At 38.8% G+C, this 27058-nt stretch overlaps 1 protein-coding gene across 11 annotated transcripts in view; it reads left to right on the forward strand.

Moving 5' to 3' along the window:
* Positions 1 to 27058, forward strand: part of KDM6A (lysine demethylase 6A) — a 150164-nt gene that overhangs the window by 54717 nt on the left and 68389 nt on the right. For all 11 annotated transcript variants that reach the window (XM_062488131.1, XM_062488133.1, XM_062488135.1 and 8 more), the window contains exons 5-6: positions 17929 to 17987; positions 26057 to 26177. In XM_062488131.1, coding sequence (XP_062344115.1) covers positions 17929 to 17987; positions 26057 to 26177 — 180 coding nt within the window. The remainder of the gene's footprint in view (positions 1 to 17928; positions 17988 to 26056; positions 26178 to 27058) is intronic.

A 27058-nucleotide genomic window follows, 5' to 3' on the forward strand; every position in this document is an offset into this window, starting at 1 on the left:
AATTAGAAGAAAACACAACTGATTTGTAGTTTAGAGAAGAACATATATTTATCCAGATATTTCTTAAGGAGTAATGAATCTTAAAGAGTCATAGATTAGGGTTTTTTGTCTTCTGGGGGAGGTGTGGGTATGTGTGCGTCTGAAATTCAGTCCCTCTTGCAGCTAAAACACAGAGAATTCTTAGGTAGTCCCATCAAAACGTGTTAATTGTTAATGCAGACAACTCAGCATGTCCAATTTTGTGTACAGGAAAATTGTACAAGGATCTAATAATTGACTCTTACTAGATGAGTTATGCAATGAATTTATGACAGGAAGGTGTTTTCGCTTTCCTTGGAAGCTGTCAGATGAGGTGTAAAATCTTAAAAAGAATATGACTGGCAAATTAAATTAATAAATTTTGACATGTTGTCTTTGACCTGATGATAAATTTGATAAATTAGCTTTTTTAAATGTCTCTATTAGCGGTCATCACACAAAACAAAGGAATCTCCCTCTGTGCATAAACCCCATGCACCTGTTTGGGTCCCAGAAATGCTAAAGAGGAAGTAATGCGCTTTGGGGAGAAATTTTTTGGGGACAGGACAAGGAGGAGGCAAGACAGAATCTTATAGGGAGCACTGTCCCCTCACTCTGGAAATGGCATTTTAATGTTCATTACATTTTTTAATGGGGGGCTTCACCCTGGAAATTCAGCAGGAATGCTCCTCTTGTCCCTCTCTCTGTGTGATCTCTGTCTAGAAGCTCAAACACTCTGGGTGGAAATAACACAAGTATCATCAGAATTGATGGAAAAGTCGCTTCAGAAGAGCTTTTTATTCACGTTGAATTCTCCTGCTGCAGAAGTTGCCTTTGTGCAGAATAAAAACTGTCATCATTCATGTGCTAGTATTTAGATTAATAACATGCTTCCCTTCTTCGGTCCTTGGATGAGGATTCAGGATGCTGAAATATTAGATGTGCTGAAGTGTGGCAGTGGAGAAACTCATCAATTCGGAATGCCCGGAGAGAGGCGTTCTTAGTTGAGTAGAACATTCTGACTCAAACAGGGGATGCATCTCCAGCAGGCAGGAATACTATTTGAATGTTGATAACATCAAATGACCAAATGTCTATTTTTCTAAATAGAAACAGTTCTTTTGGAAATGCTTGTGATGCTTTTTCAAAAGCCTGTTGTTTGCAGAAGCTGCAGTAATGGCACAGTGACTTGGTGCTCTGTATGATTGCTTGTTCCTTGCATGGAAAAGGTTAAAACAAAGCCCATCACCCTGGTTTTCATATTTCCAGTTTGTAGATATCTGTTTGGATCTATAACATGATATAGTGTCTTGTTAATGATGAATGGCTTTTCTTCACAAATTATTCTTTTACGCTTTAAGGTCCTTTTTTCTTAAAAGAAGAGGAAATGTTTGCTGAGTTTTAGAAACAAAGAATTGTTTTATTTTGCAAATTCTGTGTTTTTGAGTTTGCTCTCTCCGGAACTGACATCTCAGTTCTGTTTTTTAAAATAGTCTTTCGAGCATATACCTAATTAAGGTATTGAGCTTGCATCCTTTCCTCCTTTTCTGGAGGATGCAAATTCAGCCTCTTCCATGTGGTGGGTGTGGGTGGGAGAGGAGTGGTGGAAGTGTGAGTGGATCTAGTGCAAATAGATGGAGAAGGCAGCAGTTGGGAACATGGGGAGACAAAGAGCTTGGGGACTCCTTAAAGAGTCTGAGTAGCCTGTGTGAGGCAGGTATGTTCATGCTTTGAAGAAAAGGCAGACAATCCAAAATGGTTTTAGATCAGTGTCTGAGCATGATTGTGCTCTGAAATAAATGCAGCTATTTTTCATTTCTTCCTAATTCAGTCTTTATTTTTGGATTAAGTTTTACTCTAGTATTTTTCTTATTAAAGCATTGATATAGACTCTTCAGCATTCACAGGGTCACCAGAAAAACAGCAATAAAGCTGTGTTAGTAGGCATCGTAACTGCACTAATGCTGTTTAACATGTTTTCTAAAAATACATCAGGTCTTTTTTTTTCCTCTCCTCCAAAAGAATATTAGCTTCCATTTCGTTTGTTTACCTATTGGACTCCTGATAATTGGGATTCAGCTGCTGCAGGAAGTTCATGCCTGCTGCATCTTCCAGAAGGTTTTATGTCACTGGTTGTATGGAAAGTTGCATTAGTTTTGCAGAACACTGCAGACTCACAGTTTTAATTGTTTCAAAAAGCAACTGTACAAATTCAGGGAAGAAAAATCCATTAAAAGCAATTAAATACTAAGACTTTTCGTTTGGCTTTAGACATCTTTGAACCACAAATCACTGGAGTTTGGGGTGGTATTCTTGCTGGGCCCGGGGGAGGGCTTAAAATAATGATGGAAAAGGGAATTAAGTTACACTTACGTGTAACTGCAATAGCAGCATTTTAAAAGTTAGTATTAGTTCTGAATTATATGATAGCCTGTCCCTTTCCTCCAGGATCACCAACCCATAGTTGTGTTTCCATTTACTGACATAGTCTTTACCTTTTGCACAGGAAGGATGATTTTCTCATTAAATGCAATCATTGGATGTTGTCTGGAGCAGAATTACTCTGTGAAGCTATACAAGAATCAACAATTTCAGTACATGATCTCTTTTCTCCCCCTGAAATCCATAAAAATACAGCAATATAAATTAAATCATCCATCTAGTTCATGATGGAGCATTATAATCCTGTCTCAGTTCTGGTTTTGATCTCAAAATCTGGGCAAATAGAGCCCTCTGTCTGTCTGAATCATGTAAGAAAAGCTTGTCTTGAAGGCACTTGATTTTACTCAAGGTGAGTGAGATTCCAAGGAACGTAAGCCTCTTTCTCTCCTGAACTTTCTTCCTGTGCATTGTGGTCAGACAGATTTCCTTGGGAGTTTCTCCTGCATCACCATGGCTGTAATGCTGTCTTTTATAGAGAGAACCTGTAGGTTCTGCTTGCTGGTGGTTTTTCCTGACCTGGGCTTTCATTAAAGAGCAAACTGAAGTAAACAGATGATGAGTGTCACTTGTGAGGTCAAGACAAACCCAGATGGGGTGGTGTCACAGGAAGGCAACTTGTCTTCAGCTGAGAATATTAAGTGCTGATTGGAAAAACAGTACAAAATAAAAATGGCTCTAAGCGAACACCTGAAGAAATACCTAAAAGATATTTCTGGATTTTTTTTTTTTTACATGCTTCTGTTCAGTAGTTTTCCCAAATACCTAAAAGATATTTCTGTTTGTTTTTTTTTTTTCACATGCTTCTGTTCAGTGGTTTTTCCAATTCTAGTGTTTTGCTAGACATGTAACTCCTAATTCCTGTGGCATCCTGTATTCCCTGTTAACTAATCTCATGAACTGTGATTATTTTTATCTTCCCCTGGAATTCTGGTTGTGTATTCTTAGTCTTACAGCCTGTACATACAGACTGAGAGATGTGTGTGTTTTGAGATGTTTTGGTGATTGAAGCTCAGGAGCAAGTGCCAGGGCTAGGACTTAATTACATGTCTGGGACCCAGGGAATCACGGAGGTATTGGAGCAGTGTCTTGAAGCACCGATTTGTTCCGTGGTGACTCATTGTTCTGGCTGTGGAAAGAAGGTGGTCAACAGTTTTGTAATCATTGGGAAGAATGCCCCAAATAATCTGCCATGTGGACAAGGGATTACTCTATCCTAAGTGGAAAAAAATTTCCTGTCTGTGCTGTGTCACTCAAGTGTGAGATGAAAAACAATTCATTGGTCTGGGTTATCAAACCCAGCTAAATCCAGAAGCATTGATTTTTCTCCTGAGGCACTTTGGTAGATTTGGCTTCTAGAAACAGAGAATGAAGGGTAGGGTGGCTGTGTCTAAGAGTCACAGATCTCATAAAGCCAAGTTAAGGTAAAATCCTTGATACAGAAACTCCCACTTCACTTAAATGCAGGTAAATAAGACAGGACTTAAACAGATCTTTAGCATGAGAATTTCTTGTTGGTTTACCAAAAAGAATCTGAACTTCAGGCCTAAAAATTACTTGTTGGAGGGCAGACATGTAGTGAAGATACTAAACAGGTTTAAAAGTGCTTGAGAAACATGCTGTATTATTAAAGAGAAACTGAGAAGTAGAGTATGGTAGAATAAGGTAAGTAATTACCACCTTGAGCAATTAAATACTGCCTGGACTGCCTAAAGCACATCCTAAGGTGGATGTGTTTGAGTCTAAGAACAGGATCAAATGTGATATTGAAAACATGGTAAAAAGCGAGAAGTAGCTCAAAACTTCTTATCCTAAATGCTCCTGCAATACATCAAGCATAAATTGGACCTTCCAGAAAATGAATTTATATTTTCTTCTTTGCCTTGATGTTGATCATGAAGAGACCTTTTTAGGCTCCCTGCCTGCTGTGTTCCCTGTCTGTCACAGCAGGCATTCTATGGCTGTGGTTTATCTCCCAAGGAGTAAATTTTTTATATTTTATGTTGGGAGTTCTTTCTGGCAGAGCAGTACTTAGGTACCCTTAATTCCTATAATCTTCCTGTGTTAGTACTTGTTCTCTGGTAGATTTGAGAGACACATTTCTTCTTTTGTTAAGCAGAGTACTGTAAAGAGACTGATAATTTCCAGGTAGGATGATTATGCCTTGCCATTTTGAGGTCTGCTAAGTGACCACAAAGCTGTTCACATCATTGTCTTAGTGGCCTGGAACTGTCTTTCTGTGAGTGTGACTTACTTCATCTTTGATACCTGCAATTGTGAAATGGTCCCAAAATTGCTTGATAATAGACAATTGGACTTTAGAAGAAAGTGTAAGAAAGCTGTGAAGTTTTTTTTAACCTGTTACTCCAAATAAGAAGGTAGATTCAGATCACACTGTAATCACATATTCAGAAAAGATGGGAAAGAAAAACCCAAAACCATTTTTGGTCTAAGAAAATAAATGTAAATTGGTGTGTGCATATATATCTATATAAAATTGGTATATATTAGATAGTGTCACAGAAAAGTTGTAAATGTGGGGGTTGCTTTAATGATTGGAAGTGAAAGTGAATATATGCGTTGTAAAATAGAAGATAAATTTTGTATGTTGAATGATACAGATTTAAAGTATAGAAAAAGATTTTGGAGAATTATGATAGCAATTTCGGTTTTGTGTGGCATTTTGGTATTTTTAAACAGTAGTATCTGCAAGTATTTATGTCCACCATCTCAGCTCATGGTCTTGAGGGAACTGGCCTTAGTATCAGAAAAACTAGAGTATGAAGAAAAACTTAAAAGCCCAAAAAGTATTTGGTTTAATAAAGAACAATATAGAAGCCAGTACTGGAAAGGATGGGCTTATATAAAGGATAAGTATAGTTCAATGTGACATTTTTCTGGAATCCAGTCATCCTCCTCTCTAAAGCAAAACAGAAGAATGAAAGTTCAGGTAAATGATCGAGGCACATCCAAGAACTGTTTGCAGAGGAGACAGACAAGTGGGAGGGTGAATCTGCACCTTCCATATAGACAGGTTAAAAAGGGATTCTGCTGACTCTTGCAAGCATAAAGGGGTGTCCAGTCGCACCAAGGAGCAGCAACGAAATCTAAAATTAATTTGTGAAACTCAGCAAGGTGTCTTTAAATAAGAGCTCTCTGAGATTTGCAAAAGGATGTTGAATTAACAGAGGAGGAGGAGAAAATCCCCATTTGATGGCATTGGTTTATTTGCCCTCTTCTTGTCCTCTTGTCTCTCTTCCTTCAGGCTGTCAGCTGAGTTTAGGAATAAACTGCCCCAGAGGAAAAGATTTTAAAGCTCCCAACTTTGAGAGGTTTGTTAGCTAGTATGGTGAGGTGGTAGTCAGAAGTGAAGGAACAATAGTGGATTTAAAAATGTTTCAGTTCCCAGTCCAGGATGGTCATTGTGTTTCCATTTGCAGTTTGTCAGAGTTAATTTTTTAGAAATTAAACTGTTGACAGAAGTAATTAAGTAAAGTCAGGTACAGCAGCAGCTGTAGGTAGGAAGAAGAGGGATTAGTGAGGGAGGAAGGCAACCTGAGCTCTGGATCAGAGGGGGAAAGAGCTGCAGTGCAGAATAAGCAGAGATAGGCAGGGCAAAAGAAGTGTCCTGTCATTTGGCTTGTTTGTGTTTTCTCTTGGTTTGTTTAGCCTTCAGAAACTGACGGCTCTTAAAATCACTAGTCTATATATTCACAGAGTGGGCTGAAAATTTACTGAGGTGCAGTTTTCTGTTAAGAAAAGATGATTTGATGGAATTGAAATGCTCTGTGGGAATGGTTGGTGGGCTGCCCAGCTGCTTTGCTCTGCTCTTGGCTGCTGGCCATCCAGTCTGCTTGCCCAGCTGCCTGTCATGTGGGCCTGCTGCCTTGGCTCTTGTATCTCATTTTAAGTATTTGTACATTCTAACAAATAAAAAAGCAAATCACCAATTAGAACACCAATTAGCCATCACTACTTAACCAACTACAGTCTTAATTGGACCATCATTTTCAGTAATAATTGATTGATCCTTAACTAGCAACCATTAATCAATGATCTTGCATTTCAGTTCTTAAACCTTTAAAAAAATTCTTGTTTAAATTTGTTACATTTATAAGAATACATAAAATATATACCTCAAAATATGCTGTTGGATAACACTTTCATTCTTTAGATGTTACTGATGAATGTAAAAATAAAGTCAAGATCAAAACAGCTAGTGAGGTTTTTTCCTAAAGCTAATACTCTGAATTTTGTTCCAAATGCAGGATTTTGTTCAGTTTGCAGTTTACAGAACAAATTGTTTCTATGCTGGAGCTAATGAAGCCTGGGCAATGATGAGCTGGTGTCTGTTGTCCTTTCACACCTCCTGTCCTTCCTTCTCCCACTTAAGCACACACAAACTGAAATTCCTCTGGTTTTCCTAGTGAAGCATCCTGAATGACATCTTGCTTCCATGGCATCTCTGAGCAGGAAAAGCACATGCTTGATTTAAAGCTGTGCTACTGGGCTAAGTGTCTTTTCCCAAAGAGGAGAGAGTAATTAAGCTCTGTGTGCTTTCTGAAAGTAGGCTTTGGCTTGGGGGTTCTTTTTCCTGCCCAAGAGGCATTTTCAGTGACATTCCTCCAGTTTTTCATCTTTAAGAAGTCTTGCTTTCTCTAAAACTCATTTGAAAGCAGCTAACAGGTTCGAGAGTTACTCAGCTGGAAAGAACAACATAAAAGCAGCAACAGCATTCTTAGGGGACTTGGTTAAAAATTAACCTTTGAATTTTTCCATTAAGTAGGGTTCCAGATTCAGCTGGGGTTTTGTTATTGCCCAGCATAATGTGGCTTAAGATTTGAGGGGAACAGCCATAGAGAGTTTTGTCATGTAATTTTTGTGATTATTTTCCTTTGGTTTTTGCTGGTCTGTTTATGTGTATTTGAATCTCTTCATAGTCATTCATGCCTTAGTATATTCAGCTTGTCCACTCCCATTTTCTATGGAGTGCCTGAGGTAGAGCAGCTGTGTAATTAATGATAGTAAGGCTTTTTTCCAACACTAGTGATACTCCAGCAGTGAGAAACTGACAGGGAAATAATGGGGCTGCTTGTCAACTCAGTGGGATTCCTATCTTTGCTGGAACAGGTTGGAAAAATGGTGAATAAAGGACAGAAAATCTCATGCTAGTAGTTCTGCTTCATAAAATGTTCTGAAGATGATGGATGTAAATGGTGTTGATCACTTGCCATATAAAAGAGAATAAAACATTTCAATAAACTGTCCAGATGTCATAGTCCAGAAAAGATGTTTGAGTAATGTATGTGTGTACACATGAACCAGCATTAGTATCTGTACTTTGAAAAGATTTTTGAGGAGATCTAATAGTTTTTGTGAGGTCACTATATCTAGATGAGAAAGAGGAAGGTTAAATCCTTTAGTAAGTATGAAATAAGAGCAGTACTCAGCAAAGAAAAGCAGATGTTGGGAAGACCTGCTCATTGTTTTAATTTGCTTGTGCTGATCAATATTTGGGCCCTACCTCAAGGGTATTGGCAAAATAAGGAAGTGCCTACAGGATAGCATGATGGGAGGAATCTTTTTCAGTCCACATCTGTTTTTGATATTAACTTTCTCCAAGCTCAAGAGCAGTTCATTCTGACTTGAGGGACGTTGGGTAGAAAGGAAAGGAATCCTGCAGGGGTGAACAAGATGCTCCTGACAAAACTCAGGGGGAAAAAAAGGAAGCATAGAGGAGGCAGAAGCAAGGATAGATGACTCTGGAGAAATAGAGATCATCCAGGCATCCAGGGATGGCATAAGGAAAGCCAAAGCCCATGTGGAGTTGAATTTGGTGAAGGGCAACAAGAGAGCTTCTGCAAGTGTATCAGCAGTAAAAAAAGATGGAAGAATAGGCAGGTCTGCTGCTAAATAAGGCAAATGATAAAGGATATGGGGAACAAGGAGGTACTTCATATTAGCACCTTGAGCTTTGCTGGTGGGACTCTCCTTCAAGGCCCTTGAGACCAGTTGGCAGGTCTGGACCCAGGAAGATTTTCTCTCAAAAGAGGATCAAGTTTGGGAACATTTAAACAAACAAATACAAGTCCATGGGACCTGCTGGGATACATCTCAGCAGTGCTGAGTGCTGAGGGAGCTCATCTCTGTCACTGAGACCATTCTTAATTATCCTATTAAGGTCATGGTGTTGGGGAAGGTTTCCAAGGCCTGGAAAAGAGCAAATTTCACTCCTGGACTTAAAAATGACATGAAGGAAGATCCTGAGAGCTACAGGCCAGTCAGCTTCACCTCCATCCTTGCAAAGGTGATAGAGCATATCATCTTGGGAATGGTTTCCAGCACATTCAGGGCTGGCAAGTCACTGGAAGTAATCACCATTAGTTTATGAAGGAGAAACAATGCTTGATGAACCTGATAGCTGTTTGTAACTTGGTGGAGGGGATGAGAGCCACAGATACTGTTTGTGTTTATTTTAGTGAGGCTTTCCACACTGTCTCCTATAATATGCTCAGACAAACTGATGAAATACAGATGAGGTAAATGGTCAGTGTGGTAGACTGAAAATTGGCTCACCCAGGTTCCTAGAATTGTGGTCATGGTCAAACCCCAGATGGCACCTTTAGTACCACACAGCCACTTACTACCTCCTTTCCCCCGGAGGGGAGGAAAGGAGAATTGGGGGAAAAAACATGTGGGCTGAGATGAAAACAGTTTATTTAAACTAAAACTAATTAAAACGGAACAGTACTAATGGTAATATTAACAATAATAATGATTTTAACAAAAAGGAGAGAGAGAAAGGGAAAACCCAAGAAAAACAAGCATTGAACAATGCATTTGTTCACCATGTACTGAGCAGTCTGAGCAGTGATCAGCCCTTCCTGGCCAGCTCCTCTGGGTTTATATACTGGACATGGGATGGGATGGGATGGGATGGGATGGGATGGGATGGGATGGGATGGGATGGGATGGGATGGGATGGGATGGGATGGGATGGGATGGGATGGGATGGGATGGGATGGGATGGGATGGGATGGGATATCCCCGTGCCCTGTTTGGATCAGCTGTCCCAGACCTGCCTCCCTGAGACACAGAAAAGTCTTGACTTGGGGTGAGCACCACTCAGTGACAGCTGAAATCTCTGTGTGTTTACATTATTCCCATCCCAAATCCAAAGCACAGTGCTGCACCAGCTACTAAGAAGAAAATTAACTCTATTCCGGCCAAAACCAGGACACATCACAAAGTCCAGCTGGAGGCCAGCCATTAGTGGTTTACTCCATGGGTTGAGAGTGGGACCAGTGCTCCTTAGCACCTTGAGTTAATGACCTGTGTTCCCGGGTAGAGTGCACCTTCAGCAGGGTTACAGACAATACCAGACTGGGAAGAGATTACACAGTTGTGCTGCTCTTCAGAGGGAGCTGAGCAGCCCCTGGTGTTTGACAGAGGCCAGATCCTTTATCTTCAGAGGACCAACCCAGTGTACCAGCAGGGGCTGGAGGCTGGGGAGTAGCTTTGCAGGAAAGGCCCTGGGGCTCCTGGTACGTGGGGTGACCATGAGCCAGCAAAGGCAGCCAGTGGCATCCTGGGCTGCATAAGGAAGAGCATGGCCACTGAGCTGAGGGATGATCTTTCCTCTGCGCTGAGCCCTGGAGTTCTGGGTCTGGTGCTGGGCTCCCAAGCAGAATAGAGTGGGGAGATAAGGGAGCAAGTTCAGTGAAGGGCCATGAGGCTGTGTAAGGGCATGAAACATCTCATCTCCCATGCAGGGATTGGAGGCTGAGGGAGCTCTGGTTGTTCAGCCTGGAGAAGGCTCAGGAGAGTCTTAACCCAGTTTTACAAATAAACAGAGCCAGAATCTTCCTGGTGGTGCCTAGTCAAAGAAGGGAGAACAGCTGGCACAAATAGAAAACACAAAATTCCTATTAAAACGCATGAAAATGTATTTATTTCTTTAATTGTGAAGGTGATGGAACAGCGGAGAAAGTTGCCTGGAGGGTTTGTGGAGGCTGTGTCCTTGGAGGCAGTCAAAACCTAACTGGGCATCGTCCTTGGAATGTTTGAGTTGTCCCTTCCTTGAGAAGAGGGTTGGACTAGCTGATCTCCAGAGAGATTCTCTTTTTGTGCAAACATTGGATACATTGGTTTAGTTATAAAGCATCCAGTGTCAAGTACGGCTTTCTGTTTAGAGTTGGGATGTTTTTTCGTAAAGTCATGTATCATACAAAATAAAGTAGAAGCTTTGTGATTGTTAACAGCATTCAGGGAATCTGTAGGGAGAGTATTAAATTTGGTTGGATAAATCAGCTGTATAAAATATCTGTCAAGGTGAATTTAATCCTTTGTGTGTTGCACAGCACCTTTACTCATTTGATTCATGTCAGAAAAATGCTGTTTCCTGTTAAAATACTTAAATTATTGAGAATATTTGTACCAAGTGAAAAATAAAGATGTTTACACCAAGTGAAATATTTTAAGGTGCATAAGTCAGATGTCCATAGCAGTGATCACAATTTAGGCATTTGCTGGCTGTTTTTGTGACAAACTTGGAGGTACTTTAGTTGATCAGAAGTCGCTTTTGCCAATGGACTTAGGTTCATTTATGGATAAAGAAATAGGTGGTTTGCAAAACTGCATAGATTCCATCATCAGTGAAGAGGATTTGAGTTACTTAATGTTACTAATTTTGTCAGCTTGTCATTTTCATAGGACAGTACTCCCTACAAAGTAGTTGTAACACAGTGTATTTGTTCTGGAGGGCTTGAAATAATGGAATTCTGCTGAATTAATTACTGTATATGGATTTCAGTAGTTTTCCAGTAGTCTTGTCTTGACGTACCTGTCCTTCCCCATGTGTCAAGAAGCTTTTGTTTACAGATAGTGCTGGAAAGCCACTTGGAGGATAACAAGGCTCCCAAGTCAACTTGTTCACACAGGTCTTGCCATGTGTGTTCTAGTCCAGGAGTAAAAATGTGGGGACAGAAGTGTTCCAGTGGGGCAGCTGTGTTCCCAAGAAGTTGCAAGAGCAGTTCTCATTCAGAAGGGAGCTGCAGGGAATGTGAAAATGCAGCACTGCCAGGAAATCGCAAAGGATAAATGTACTGTCTTTCCTAAAGAGGAGATGAGTAGGATGGCCAAGACAGCGTAGTAATTTCAGAGATAGGTACTACTTACAAAGGGAAAAAAACCTCACAATTTGTGGATAGTGTGGAATTTTTATTTGATTTCTATTTGGTTTTATTTCTGCCTAATTTCTAGTAAAAAAAATACTGTCATATGAAAAAGTAGTTTTTATGAATTAAGAAAGATTTCTTCTGGAAGTAGTAGGTGTATTTTGGCAGTATTTACTTTTAGAAAAGACCTTTAAGAAAATGAGGAATTACTTTGGAGCTATTCACCAAGATACTGCATATGACAGAATATATTTGTCACAGGAATGATTACTTTTTATTTTAATGGCTTTCACATGGCTGCTGGGATGCAGACACACATCCAGTAACAAATTTCGGAATATTGTAATCATTGTTCAAGAAGCAGAGTTGTGCAAGCACGTCAGAGGTAGCTGTATTTAAAAATCCTCTATAAATGTGATGATTTTTCGAGTACTATAAACTTGAACACCTTGAAGAAGACAGAGCTGATGATCCTAATTTGCAATAAACACAGGGATCTTAGTTTTGTTGGTGATTGGAACTTATAGCACATGTAGATAGTTAGCTCTTTTTTGTGTGTTTATACAAATCTAAACAAATTTTATTTGAACCTCCCCTTTTTCTCCTGAGCACGTATAATCTCTGTGCTAGAGTCTGTCAACTCCCAAAGGCCTGGAGCTGTTTGTGCACAGGGGCCTAAGTGGAATTTTTTATTTGGTACGAACACTCCAGGGAGTTGTTACTATATATTTAGTAGTGTCAGGAAGAAGGATTAAGCACCATAGTGTCAAAACTTCATCTTTTAATTTTTTTACATTTTTAATATTTTTTATGTATATTTTTAATTTCAGTAAAGAAATAAACACGTTCACAGGTTTAATCACAAAAACTGTTCTTTTGCTTTGAATGGGTGGCTGAGGGACCCTGTGACCACAGGATGTGACATAAACTGTAAAACCTTGTTTTCCTGGTTAGGTTTTCTGAGGAGCAGTGGCACCTGCCCATGTGTCTCTTGTGCAGCCTGGTGTGATGTGGGCTGTGCTCAGGGTTCCACTGGCTCTAGGGCAGCTCAGGAAGGGGCAGTTAAACCCTGCTGGAGGCAATCTAAGTATGTAATCAAAGACTTGTTCATTCCTCTCAGTAGTAAGCAAGTGGAAAGCAGTCACTGATCTCTCATAAGGGTGCTGAGTGTCATCTTTGTTCCATAGTTTTTCTTCAGCCTTCCACTAACCAACTACACAGGAACTTGTTTTTCTCCTGTTTTGATTATAATATGGTAGGGTACACTCTCATTTCTGCCTAAATACCAACATTCTAATTAAATGAAAAGCTTGTTTTATCTACATCTGGCTCTTCTCCATAGAGTCACAAAGATCGCAGAATAGTCAGGCTTGGAGGGACTTCTGGAGATCATCCAGTCCAAACCCCTGCCAAGGCAGGGTCATCCAGAGCAGGTGACACAGGAACACATCCAGGTGGCTTTGGAATGTCTCCAGAGAGTGAGACTCCACACTCTCCCTGGGCAGCTGTTCCAGAGCTCTGCCACACTCCGTGGAAAGTTGTTCTTTCTTGTGTTGAGGTGAAACTTCCCATGTTTTAGTTCATGTCCATTGCTCCTTGTCCTGTCGCTGGTCACCATTGAAAAAGGTCTGGCACTATCCTCTTGGCACCCTCCTGGGAGATACATATATATATATATATATATATACACACACACACACACACATATATATATGGAAGGAAGAACTGGTGCATTTGCCTGTGTGTGTCACTGGTTAAGGACCTGTGTGAAGAAGGCTGGGCAGGAGGCTGTGATGTTATCTCATGTTTTATCCACCTTGTACTGATCCACAGATGTTGCTCTCTCTCAAGTGAAATATTTACATGTGACTTCAGAGGTTTCAGTGTTTGAGATGTCATTGTAGGTTTGATAGACATTTTGGTGGGAGCAGTGTAGGCTTAAAGAGCTTTTACTTGTGTATGAGTTTTTACTTGTGCTAACACTGTTGTTAATGGCGGTCCACAAATGAACTTGCCTGGGAAACTAATCCAGTTGAAAAATCTTTTTTTTTTTTAATACTAGATACTAATAATTCAGATCACTTCTGGCATCGTTGGCTGTAGTACTCTAAAAATGATTGTGTCAGCACAAATGAGAGAGGCAGTGCTAGGGAATGTTTATGAAATCAGTTGTGCTGGGAACTATGGCAAAAACTGTTACTTTTAATTTTCAAATTGCAAGGACCTGGCTGGATACTGCCCTGAGACTGCTTTGAGTTTTTAATGTCTTTTTCTGTCTTCTCACTCTCTGAATGTCCCCGTTGAACAGATTTTGATTCGCAAGCATAACTTTTAAGTTAATTCCTGTGTTTATAAAACAGCAGTTTGGGGTCTGTAACAGGGTCTCAACTGTGTGTGCAGATAAGCGCATTACTGGTGAAAAACATCTGGACCCAGATGTGGCGGCCACACATTTGGAAGGTTGAGTCTAGATGGCTGTTTGTGGTCTGAATGTGGGGGTGGCCACTTGTTGGCCACGACAGGTGCATTTTTGTGCCCCTGTGTTGGTAGGTTAGTGTCACTGGTGGACTGGACTGATGCATTTTTGTGAGACCTGCTGGCTGCACCCTTGAAAGCTGGAGAAAAAGGCTTTATGGGGACTTGGCCTGAAACACCTCAAGAACAGAACATGTATAATGTTGGGGATCTGCTTCCATCTTCTGCTTCAAAGAGCCTATAAACCAGTTGAGTTTTGATAGAAAGCCTGTCAGATGGGTGGAGTCTTTCTCATTGGTGTTTTTTTTTTTTCCTCGATCGCTTAAAACAAACAAGACCAGAAAGTCTTCAATGTTGTTTATTCATACCAGATACATAAAAAGACACATACAAATACATTTTTGCCTTCTGAGTTACCTGTTGACAAAATATGTGTACCACACTCCTTTAGAAAATGAAATTGAAATGTTGCTCAGCATTAAATAGTGCATGTAAGTAGCAGAATGCACAGTATCAACTTGAGAATTTCCTTAAATTACATAAGCTTGGAAAATGAAAAGAGGTATTTGAGCCATCTAGTGGTTGGTATGAAGCATTTTAGTGTTTTTTGATAGTTCATAGAAAATGTAAATTATGTCAGCTTGGAAATAGCATTTCTGATTGATCTGTTTTGTAACATGGCTGTAGAATGAAAAAAACTCCAAGCATTCAGCTTCAGATTTGAGGCACAGTCTGGGTTTTTTATCTTTTCTTTACTCAAGATTCCAGTGAAAAGAGATATCTGATAACATAAAAATTAAATTCGAAGTTAGTAGCCAAAGAATGCATTTTACTAGAATGAGATCTTCATCAATTTTGAGGGTTGTTAGAAAGTTCAAGGAAAGTACTGTAATAAGATAATTTTGTTTTCTTCTTCTCACTGTGTTTGGAGAGAAAAAGAGGCCTTTAATTCTACCTCAACAGCTATTTATAGCAGGGACTAGATCACAGGAGTAATCTTTACTGTAACACAGGGAATGGTATTCTTTGGGAGAAACTTGTCAAAACTAATAGAGGAAATTGGAAACTGATTTCTTAAGATGGGCTGTGTTCCTGGTAAACAAAATCTTACGATTTTAGAAAGGACATTTTCTAGATGAAGATTTGGGTAACGATCCTGCTTGGTCCTGATCTGCATTGAGCTGTGATGGCATTTCATATTGGCTGTTGCCAGTAGGAAGTTGACTGCAGGTTGAACTTAATTGGAGTAATGAAAGCCAGAGTAATGAACTTTGTGTATCTCACCTTGGATTCTTTGTGGGAAAGTACTGCCACACACTGGGACACTGTGATGTCTCCGAACCCTTGTGAGTCTTGGACGTGTTCAAATGCATTTTAAATGATACATCTTAATCTCAGATTATTAGATATTAGTATTATCAACAAATGTTGTCAGTTAATATTATCAACAGTTGATACATGGTGATACATATGGTTAGAACTATAGTATTTCAGAACAGATAAATTCATGATCCGTACTGACATTTCGGGATTTGCACCTTTACATTTGAAGTGAAGTATTACTGGTACAAATACTAAATCTTGCCGTGTTGTTTATTGAGAAGAGAGCAGCAGCTCTGTCTGTTTTTAAGGTTGGTCTCAAAAGACTTAAGGCCAAATGAGAATGAGAGAAAAGTGGGAAAACCAGGCACAGAACAAAGGACAGAACAGTGATGGTTTATTTGTAGTGCTGTGAGAACCATCTTTATGTGGACTTGATACGTAAATTACGCTTTGACAAACCACTTGCATTTTTGGTTTTGTTGTGCCTTTAAAGTTGGTTGTTGTTAACCCTTAGCATCAAAATGTCAGGGTGATTATTCTGAATCTCTAACTTTATTGAACTATGAATTCTAATAGGTTTCATGAGAGGAAGTCAAATTCTGAGTGAATTGAGGAGTTTCTAGTTGTCTAGCACATTTTTGTTGGAATTCTGCAGTGTGGTGATAAAGGATTTTTGTGATCCCTGTTGTTCTCAATCTGTACAATGATCTCAGCTTTACTGAAATTAGAACTACCAGAAGGGACACTGGACAGTCCTCTGTGAAAAGTGAGCTGGCTGGAGGATTGTGAAGGCTCCTGGCAGGCTGTATTTTGTAGGCTTCCATGTTGCACACATGAAAATCTATTTTAATTCTTCATCTAAAATGTTGAGCCTGCCTTATTCCTGATCTTCCTGTTGCCAGAGCACACTGAGAACATGTAAAAAACATGGAGTACAGAATTGGTGATCTTTTATCTTTATGATGTACATGATGTGCTTTTGTTCAATTAGACAGGAATATGGGTTTACAGTAGCATTAAAGTGTCCCCTTCTATTGTTCATGAATTTCCCTCTCCAGTCCTTGTTAACATCTTCCAGTGCCCTGGTTGCTGTAGTATCTGGTCATACCACAGCATTTTCCTGGAAGCTGTCCACTGCTGAAGCTATGATCCAGCTCCATTCAGGAAAGGATCTTTGACATTTCCCCTGGTTTTAATGTGCATTGAGGAGATGCAAATGAGGGATAATGAAATTCTCATAATGGATCCTGTTTCTGATGAATGCTGCTCTTTGAATTGTCTTCTGGTTACCAGTTAATTTGTAGGAAAAACTTGATTATAACTTTAGTATTTAGATTTGTTTTAGTCAAAATTAGTATTCCTTTTGTGGAACTCCTTAGAAATTTGACTTTTTAAAGAGCTGCATGCAAGTGGCAGAGAGATTATCTTGAAGTGCAGTCTTTGACAATTGAAATTCCAGATCTTGTCCATGTGTCAGAGCTTTGGGATGCATACCTGGTCTCTCAGAATCAGAATTATATATGAGAACAGCCTAAAAATGTGTCTTAGACAGCATATGCAGTGTCTCCTGTAAATAATGGAATTGTTCTGCTCAGTAAAAAAACAAATGTGCTGTGACATAACTTTGCAAAAGAAAAAGAAATTTGTATATATTTCCTAACTTAGGAAATATGTAATAATTATTTGTGGAACTGGATAGTTAAACATTCATTAAATATTGTTATTAATTTCACTTTAGAAGTAAGTCATAGTTTATATGAAAAGAAAATGGAGGGGAAATGGGTTTCCAGAAGGGAATGGTTTTTGTTGTTTTGGTTTGGTTTTTGTGTTTTGCAGATAGGGGGACAGGAAATAGAAACTGGATTAATGATGAAGAAATATGATTGTCATAGGTTTGAAGTTGATGGTCTGTATTTTTTGGTACACCGAAAAGTGAAATCTCCTTAAGCATATTTTCTGATACTTTTAATTAGTGTTTTGCATTAGACACTGAAACTAGAGTGTGTAGCTTTGTTTTCTTTTGTGTGAGTATAAATTATTGTGACTATGAAATGGTGCTTGGTCATAAACTATTTCTTTTCATTATATTCAATTGCCAGAGATTTCTACTCCATCATTTCCTTCCCTGCTGTTGTACAAGTAGAACAGAGCACATCAGTTTCTCTGACATAAAAGTACTTGAATATTGTGGTTACTCTTCTGCAAAAATAGCCCCTTTTTTTTGTGACCATGGAGAACCACTGCTTTTTTTTTTTTTAGTGTCTGCTTATCTTTTCGTTGTTTCTTTTTGGATTTTCCTGTTCAAGGTGATTAAATATATTTGTATTTAAATATTTATTTGTATTTTTAAAATATTTTAAATATTTTTAAGTATAATATTTGTATTAATATATTTAAATATATTTGTCTTAAAATGGAAATAGAATATCAAAGGATGGATAAAATACTGGAAACTTGCTCTTGTCTGGGTTTTAAACATTGTTTCTTTCCTTTACAGAATGCTGCCTTTTTATATGGCCTTGGTTTGGTCTACTTCCATTACAATGCCTTTCAGTGGTAAGTAGCAATAAGCTGGCAGTGTCAGTATTGTGTGGTGTCCCATCAGTGTGTCATTATTTCACCCTCAGTTCAGTGTGAGTGTAAAACAGTTTAATTTTGATGTTATTACAGATAAATTGATGTTTGCAGGTGTTACTGTCCTGGGTCAGTATCTTTCTTATTGTGACATGCTTGGGAGAGCCACAAAAGTTGCGTGAAAAGGAAAGCACTTCAGGAGAAGAATTTGCACTCCTTTTAACATGATTCAGCAGTAGGGTTGGGAGCAGAATGACTCCACAGGCTTTTGGGAGTTGTTGTTACTGATAATCTGTGGCCTGGGTTTGTTGGAAAAGTTGTTATAAAAAATCCTTCTTGGATGAGAGGTGGTAAATGGGACTTGTTTTCATTTTGCTTGATAGGCAGAAATTTTGGCAGAGATGTGAGAAGCAGTGGGCTCAGATGGAATCAGTATTTCAGTGTGATATAAAAACTTGGGGTTGAAAGAGTTTTAATTTCTATCAGGGCTTTTGTTGAGAGTGGGGGGAGGGTTGGGTTTCAGTTGGGGTTTTGGTTTAACTTTATCAGTGATGAGAGTGGTGAGTGGAATGGACACAGTCACTGGGGTTCTGTTGATAGGTCCTCAGACTTCTACTGGTGTTTAATCCTGTGGAGGTAGATATAATTCATGGGGGGAAAGGTCAGAAGGGTGCAGTGTTTAGGTCAGTGCATTTTACACTCAGTATGGAGACTGTGAGTGCAGTAAGTGTGGCTTCACTCCTTGATTGATTTACTGAAAGTTCCACTGTGGTACTAAGCTGAGCCTGGTAGCAGTTATGGATGTGGTGAGTGGCCACTGACTGATGGTTGGGAACAGTGAAGCAGGATTTCTTCCCTCACCTCTCCTTAAATTGTTTCTATGTATCTCTAAGGCGAAAGATTTATGCTTTCCTCAGGATAATGTACATAAACTTTAATTCTTCAAATTAAAATAAGTTGGTTAAATCGTAAACTCAAAACATGGATGATTTTATCTTGCAGCTTACTGCTTTCTTTGCTGATAGTGGTGAAATGGATGCCATTCATTTGTTTTATTGTACAGGGCATGTAATTCTGTTGCTTTCTAATAAACAAGGGGAAAAGAGAAAAGTTTTTAGAAAGCCTGAGAATTCACTGTTTTAAGATTGTGATGAGACTTCTTGGAATTTTACCAAGTCTCAGAACATTTTAGTTGTTATGCAGTCTTGTCTTCATCATTTACCATTCAAGAGTATTTTGTGCACTGTGTCTTACAGGCTGTATCTTGTTACAGCTTGCACTGTGAAAATGGTAGATAAACTGTAAGATAAATAAGACAAAGCAGTTAGATTTAGAGTAATTTATTTTTTGAAAAAGCCACCTGTTCAACATAGACTTTTGCCATCAGCTGATCATGGTATTTAGTATTTATAAATTAGAGCTTGGAATTAATTTAGATTTTTCTTCACTTGTTGACAATATGAATGTAAGCTCATGTCCTAACTTACAGAATTGCACATAGAGCTTATATTAAGGTTGAGTAGAATAATTGTATTTTCCATTTCATTCATACAACAAAGTTATGTACAGTGTGTTGCTGAGGATGTTGTGTATCATTAAAGTATTGGGTAGAATTTTTAAAAGAAGAAACTCCAATGTAGGTAAAATCTTACACTTTTGTGTGCAGTTCTGATTTTTAATCCCTTTGAGTGCCTTTCTTCCCCTTTTTCTGTGATTTCTTGGGGATGAGAGCAGAGGGATATAGGGTTGTTGGTGTTGCGGTATGACAAAATCACAATAGACTGGAGATGATAGCAAGTCATTTACAATAGGTGTTTTTCTTTGAAGGCCTTAATCCTCCACAGAACTCTCACAGATTGCCAGGAGAGTCCTCTTTCAGAGTGAAATGCTAATCTGTCTTCCTGCTGCATTTATTCCATCTGTTTATGCTCATAGAGGACATGGATCTCGATATTTCTAGCAGGCAGAGGAAGACTGTTCAAGTGTTCAAGACTGTTTAAGGTGGTTTATTTATTCTGATTCATCCCTGAACTGTTTTTTTTTAACACCATTGCTTCAGATTTTCAGAGATTTTAACATGAGGGAAGTACATAGTCCTCCTAAAAAGAAGGGGTGAGAAGTACTTGAGGTTTTTTCATGTCTCATATAAACAGGGATAACAAAAAAAAGCAAGTGGGAATAAGATCAGGTTTAGAATTATTGTTCATATATTTTATATTACTTTTAAAGTTTTCTGGCTTTCATAAGAGGATGTGTTGGATTGTCTTCAAGACTCATAATGCAGTTCACTGTAATTCAGTATTATATATATTTTTATATACTAGAGCAGCAGTGCAGCATTATCTTAAGTACAAATCTTAGCTGTCACATCATTTTATGTTGGTGATTTTGTTTAACTGTTCACATAATAATTAGAAGTCCTCAACATATATATGAACGTTGCAATAGTGTGATCAGACCAAACCTATTTCAAACTATTATTATAGTAAGATGTGCCATAAGGTATTATCTCCATAAATCTAATCAACTACAGGTCTTAAGGAAGTGAAATTTTGATACTCTCTTCCTTTACAACATTTATCGCCAAACAATAAGTGATTGGTTTATTTTTACTGTTGTTTCCCTGTTTCTCAGAGTAGAAAACCAGTAGAATTAGATATTCCTATAACTTCAGTAATTTCATGCTCTCTGTAGTTGTCTTTTGGTTTAAATTCTTTAGATTAATAAAGAATTTCAGCATTTACTCCAAGGCTGCCCTTCATTTCTGTGAAATGCCTGCACCCAGGTGTAGTGGCTTGGCTGCCAAATTTGTCTCCACTTCAGTGAGGATTCTGAGCCTGTCTGGTTTATCATTTGCTGATTCCAGTGAGTTCCATCAAGGTGAAAAGATGGAGCCCAGGCTCTGATGTTGGATCCTGCTGTACTAACTGTGGTGCTCCAAGGCCAGCCTGCAGTGTTTTCACTGACCTTGCAAATAGCTGGACAGTGTCTGTGAGAAAGGCTCTGGATTCCTCAGGAACACCAGACGGGAGACTGAGATCAGTCTCCCTTATAGCCCCATTTGGCCTCTTTGCCCTGAGGCTCCTCAGTTTAGGGATTCCTTACCAGCTGTAGAAGCTGAGTGTTATGGAAAACTCTGTCCTTCAGCACTGACCCTGAAAAAAGCCAAAGACCTGCAAGAGATGATCCAGACCCTTTTCCTCACCTCCATCATCAGACTAAAGACTGCTGTGGAAAACCAATCACTCCTGAGTGGGAACTCCCTGACCCCTCTACTCTGTGATCCTTCCCAAAGCAGAAGCCCTGTCATCATCTGTTTTATATCTAGATATAAAAATGTCTAAAACCACCATCTGCTTCTTAGTGGGTTCTTCCACACAGGAGGTCAAGTATGTAGTAGGGTGTATAGGAATACTCACTGCCAAGTGGAGACCTCTAAGAATTTAAACACACAGTCTGTTGACACTGCTTCCTCAAATACTTCAGGTTTCAGGTGGCTGGGTCAAATATATATATATATATGTATTTTTGAGGTGCATAAAATAGGATTGTATATGTAGAGTACACATGCTCATAGCCATTAACCAGTAACAAAGTGGGCAGTTAACTTTCTTTTTGCTGTCTTACCTTACTGTGATTTCATAGCAAACTACTCTTGCATTGTTGAGAACTCTGCTAATGCTGTGAAAAAAACTATTCCCAGCTGCTGTTCTAGAGAAATGCTGAAAGACTTTGCTGTTCAAAATATTTTTCCATTCAGCTGTTGCAGTCCTCTGGACAGAAGAGCTGTAGCTAAAGACTGTGAAAGTGTTTCCTAAACTGCAGTGTCCTGTCTACTGCTGTGTATGTACATTTTGTTTATGTTCAGACTATGATTATGAGTTTCAAATAGAAATTTGTCTATGATAGCCTCACATCACTTCCATTAGTAACACTGAAATGATGTGAGCCTTAGAACAGGTGGTCAGAAAATTGAAGGAGAGGAAGAATAAAAAAAAAAGACTGTTTCACTCCCAACTGCACCAAGTGACATATTAGAATAATGTTATGTTCTTTTATTTTGTGCGCTCACTCTGATTTTTATGGGTTTTGTTTGAAACATACAGAAGTGATAACTTCTGAATAGTTAAATTGATGTTCTTTTATTATATTCTTTTGCCTAGTACAAAGCTTATTTTATTCACAGTCTATTCAAGCAAAAACATCCAATAAAAGTCTTATGAGAGTTAACTAAATGTTTAATATAATCATCTATTAATTATTATTCACTTGGTTTCTTCGCTTTCATAATGCTAGGCATTGTTGTATGGATTAGTGGGTGGGACAATAGCTGCAGGATTGATTCTGGCAGTCTTGATATGGAGATGTCATTTTTATTTTTCCTGAATTGCTATAGCAGTGCTGTGTAAAATGAAAGTCCAGAGGTGCTTTTCATTCTCTGTAGCGTCTGTTTTCCAGTCCTGCTTTCCTATTTTGTTAAGTGCTAGAATAGCCTTTCCAGTCTTTTAAAAGAAATGACCTCATTCTTGGAGAAAATCCTTATTTAATTTCAATAAATTCTAATAGACTCACCCAGCATTGTGTCTCACCACGCAGGTGTCAGTATCATCAGAGAACAAAAGGAAAGTTGTTTCTTGCTGAATTCAGATGACTCTCTCTAATTTATTTCTGCAGTTTGAGAGCTGCTGGCCTTTCATTTCGTAATTTTTCCTTTGGACTGGTGCTTGTTTAGTCTGCTGAAGGAGTGAGATGAGAAGTGCTGTCTGTGCATGAAGAGCAGTTCATTAGTGGAGGAGACTCCCAACCAACTTGAGGAAGGCTCTGTGCCATCACCCCTGAAGGAAGCTGTTGGGTTACATCTGTACTTCTGGTTTTGGTCAAGCCATACAAGAGCTTTGAGGGAAAACAGCTGGATAACTTGGATGCCTTAGATCCTCCACATCTTTCTGGGTGTAGGCTTGGACAGAGAACAGAAATGGGATTAGAGATGTTTGAATGTAAACAAAGATCTGTACAAGAATCAAGTGACTCCTGCTGTGTCTGGAAGGGCCAGCTCTGGAACGGGGGTCAGTGCTGCTGCAGATGTTCTTGTGTTTGATAGTAAGGGAATGAGTCTGGAGCTCTGGGCATGGCAGTGGAAAACAGGCAGAGGTTTTTGCTATAGTCTGTGTTCTTGACATGTCCTGTAATTGTGAGCATGTTGCTATTTTGTTTAAATGTTTCCTGCAGGCAAAATTGCATCAATATTAATTCAGCTGTGATGTAAAATTGCTTGTCTGTCTGTAAGAGTTAATAAGTTAATGTCTTGACAGAGCTTGAGTATTTTATTCTATAAAAATTCTACTGAGAATTTAAATGAGGTTGTAGTTATTGAATTAGGCATGAGTACCTACCACTGGTAAAAAATGTTGAAAATGCTCTTTCAGATCGCTTCATTGGGGAAATTTTGATGATGCCCCTTTTCACAATGGCAGAAGTAGCTTATATTTTTTATTATTTATACTTGTCATCCTGGAAAAAACACAAATTGTAAAACCAATACAGAATTGACACTAGAAGGTAAGTAGAAGGTAAAAAATATGGTTTTTAGTTAGTTTAGTCTGTGCAGAGATAAACCTTACTCAAAGCTTGGAGGGGCTCTCTGTGACCAGCAGTTTCTGAGCTAAATGTGACAGTCTTTCATGTTGTCTACTGGTGATAATTTATGGATTTTTTAAGTGCTGTGCTCCTCTGAAAGACTGGGGTAGGCAACATTCTTGGGTTTTTTGAATGGAGGACAGTATACATTCAAACTAAATTTGAAAATTGTCCTGGAAAGTTTGTTATTATACTTGTGGCTTTGTTTTACTCCATTGCTCAACAGTAGCAGTCATTAATATTTCCTGTTCAGTAAGCAAGAGACTACAAAAATATTTTTGTAGCACTCTTAAACTTTTTTAGTAATCTACTTTTTGATGGTCTTTTCAATGGGGACGTGACATAGGGGAAATACAGAAATAGTATTTTCTGACCAAGCAAGGATGGCTAAATGAGGAATGTGAAGTTTGCAGTGTTAGTGTGGTCACACTGTGTGATGTGCTATAGAACTGCTATGCCTTTATTCCTGATTTTTGCTTTCTCATTGATTGGAATCATAGACAGTGGTTTTCTTCCTTTTTGGGAGTTAGGATATTGTCTTTGAACAGGATACAGATAATGGATTTTAAATACTAGTGGTTAACATACTTAGTGCCCGTATTAGAGTTAAGACAAGAAATGCAAACACACAATAATAGAATCTATCTTGTGGTATGGCAGAAGCCTAGCTTAAAATATGTGCTGATATTTAGTGGTCAGCCCAGTCTTTGGCCTTTCAGTTTGATCACTGTTTTTGTAGATGATGAAGATTAGTGTACTGTTATGAGACAAGGATCTTTGCTATGAATTCAGTGTAGATATGAGGTGTGTGATTCACTACCACCACAGGATTTCAGGGAAATTTAGATGAGATGTGACAGAGCTTGGCTCTGGTGCAGGTTTGTCCCTTCAGTGCTTCACTTGCTCACTTTCTGTGTGCTGGCAGAAAAGCCGGGTACTGGGCAAGGAGACCCTTCCTGAAGGATTGTAATAGAGGAAGCTTCAGTTCCACAATAAAAATTTAATACTTTCTGAAGCCTATCTGCTCCTAAGTTTTATTTAAAGAAGTCAGATAATGCTTCAGGTTACATACATAGAGTTGCATTGTCTAGAGGAAATTCTGTGCCTTTGGTTTGCTTTGCCACTGATGATAAGGAGCCTGTAAGAATTTTAGGGTGGAAGTGTTTTTGCTGAAGGATTCAAAAATTATAATTTATGTGTGTTGTGAGTAAAAAAGTCTGTGAAAAATATTTGTTGAATTTTGCATTGCATCTGCTAACCTTTTGTCCTTATAAATAATACTGCACTTGGAGAGTAGGAATTAAATCGGTGTGCCTAAGAGAGTGATTTTAAGCACTGTAGTTAATCCCTGTCCCATGTCCCTGTGCTGCTCTGCAGCAGGCCCAGTTCTCTGCACAGACTGCCCTGTCACCTGCCCACTTGGCACTGACCTGGGGGATTTCCTGGGACAGCAGACAGGATTGTGTTCTCTGGCCTGGGGGCTCAAATCTATCCTCAGTGAGGCTGGCTCTGATTTCTCTTGTGTGACCAGTGCTGTATGGGAAAGGATTTTGTTTCAACCTATCATTGGATTTCAGGCAACAATGAGACTTAGCTTCCTTCTTAATTCCTCTGTGACTTCAGTTCTATTATCTTTTAGTTACATTTCAGCTGTCCTAGTTTTTTTTGCAATGGCTTGAGAGGCAAAACAGTCCTGTTTAGAGTCACTTTGTTTGTGCTCCAAGATGGAGTTGTTAGATGGCATTTTTGTTTTATGTGGTACAGTGCCATCATGAACAGGGACAAGTGAGAAAGGATCTGAAGGTAAGGAAATAGAATCAGAGCCATCTTCACATATCATGGGAATATGAAGGAAAGTTACTGTGTGAGGAGCTGGCAGGTTTTTATATCTGCATTTGGAAATAATGGAACAACTGGTATTATCTGAGTCCTTGAATGCCACTGGTGCTAGGAAAGGCAGAAGAAAGTGGAAAAAGGAGCAGGTAGCTGCACTGGGAGGAGATGTGTGTGATCTCACCAAATCCACCAGTTTTGCTGCTGCTTGGGGGTCTGCACTGCTGGAGTCCAAAGCAGCCTGGCTGTTTTATGTGAACTTGCACTAATTTTGTAACTAATTTGTGAGTCATCCTCTCTGAAATATCAGATATGTTAGTGTATTTCATGCAGCAAATTAGTTTCTCTAAATTAATAGAAAAGATTCTACTTTCAAATACACGAGGATATCTGAAGTTCAAAATAACCCAGTCCTTGAAGAATCAAAAGCCATGCACCAAAAATGTTACATGTAAACCATTATTTTGATTTGTTCTTCTGTGACAATACTTTCTGAACCGCTTTGTTAGCCATATAAAAACCAGTGATTATAGAGTAATACTTCAGTAAAAATAATTTTTTAATCTGTGTTTTTCTTTCAGGGCAATTAAAGCATTTCAGGAGGCGCTTTATGTTGATCCCAGCTTTTGTCGAGCCAAGGAAATTCATTTGCGACTTGGGCTTATGTTCAAAGTGAACACAGACTATGAGTCTAGTTTAAAGGTAGGTTTAAGTCCTTTCAAGTTGAATTAACATTTCTTACAACTCATGTATTGCATCTTAAAGCTGTAAGGAATGCATAAGCACAGAACAGTCACAGATCACCAGCTATAGAAATCAAAGTGCTTTAGTGTGGAGTGTCTTAGTCTGAACAGAAGAAGGATGTGTGTGAGGTGCTACACACCAGGTGAAAAATTTGGTGTAGGGCTCTAGTTGAAGTAGTGAACCTTGGGGAGGACTGAGGTTGTATGGAAGGCTAAAGGGGAAGAAATGGCAGCTTGGATTATTTGATTTTTTTTATTTTTATATTTCTTTTTTTTTCCCTTCCTAACTTCCCTGTTGTAAACTAAAAGTTCTTGAAATTAGTGAACTAGAAAGTTGTATGCAAAATGCTGTCTTTTTTTATATAATTGTTACTTTTCTAGCAGTTAATTATTCTTCCATTTCTTGGCTTGAGAGGCAGCTTCTAAGGCAACCATTTCTGGCTAATCAATTGGAAATGGTTTATGGTACCACGGCACTTTGTTTCTTCTGTACTTCTTCAACTTCCTTATTATTTATTCTTTTCCGGTCTCTGATTGTAATCTGTCATTTTATCTCCCTCCCTTCAGCGCATTTGCCCATGTTTTTCTTCTTTCCATTTTCTACTTTACCCACATGTCCTTTCCTTCCTGGCCTCTAAATTTAGCTGTTACTTGTCTTGGAAAAAGGAAGTGTTCTTTTAATGTAGTTGCATGTGGTGGGTAATACACCTGCAGGGCTGAGAATTTTATAATTGAGTGTAATTTATAAACACATTTCTGCATATTAATATTTCCTAAAAATTACTGAAAACAGTAAGTATTTTGTTTCAATAATCTTACAGCTTCCTTTTCTTAGTAGAT

This window comes from Cinclus cinclus, chromosome 2, assembly GCF_963662255.1.
Source record: "Cinclus cinclus chromosome 2, bCinCin1.1, whole genome shotgun sequence".
NCBI classification, from domain to species: domain Eukaryota; kingdom Metazoa; phylum Chordata; class Aves; order Passeriformes; family Cinclidae; genus Cinclus; species Cinclus cinclus.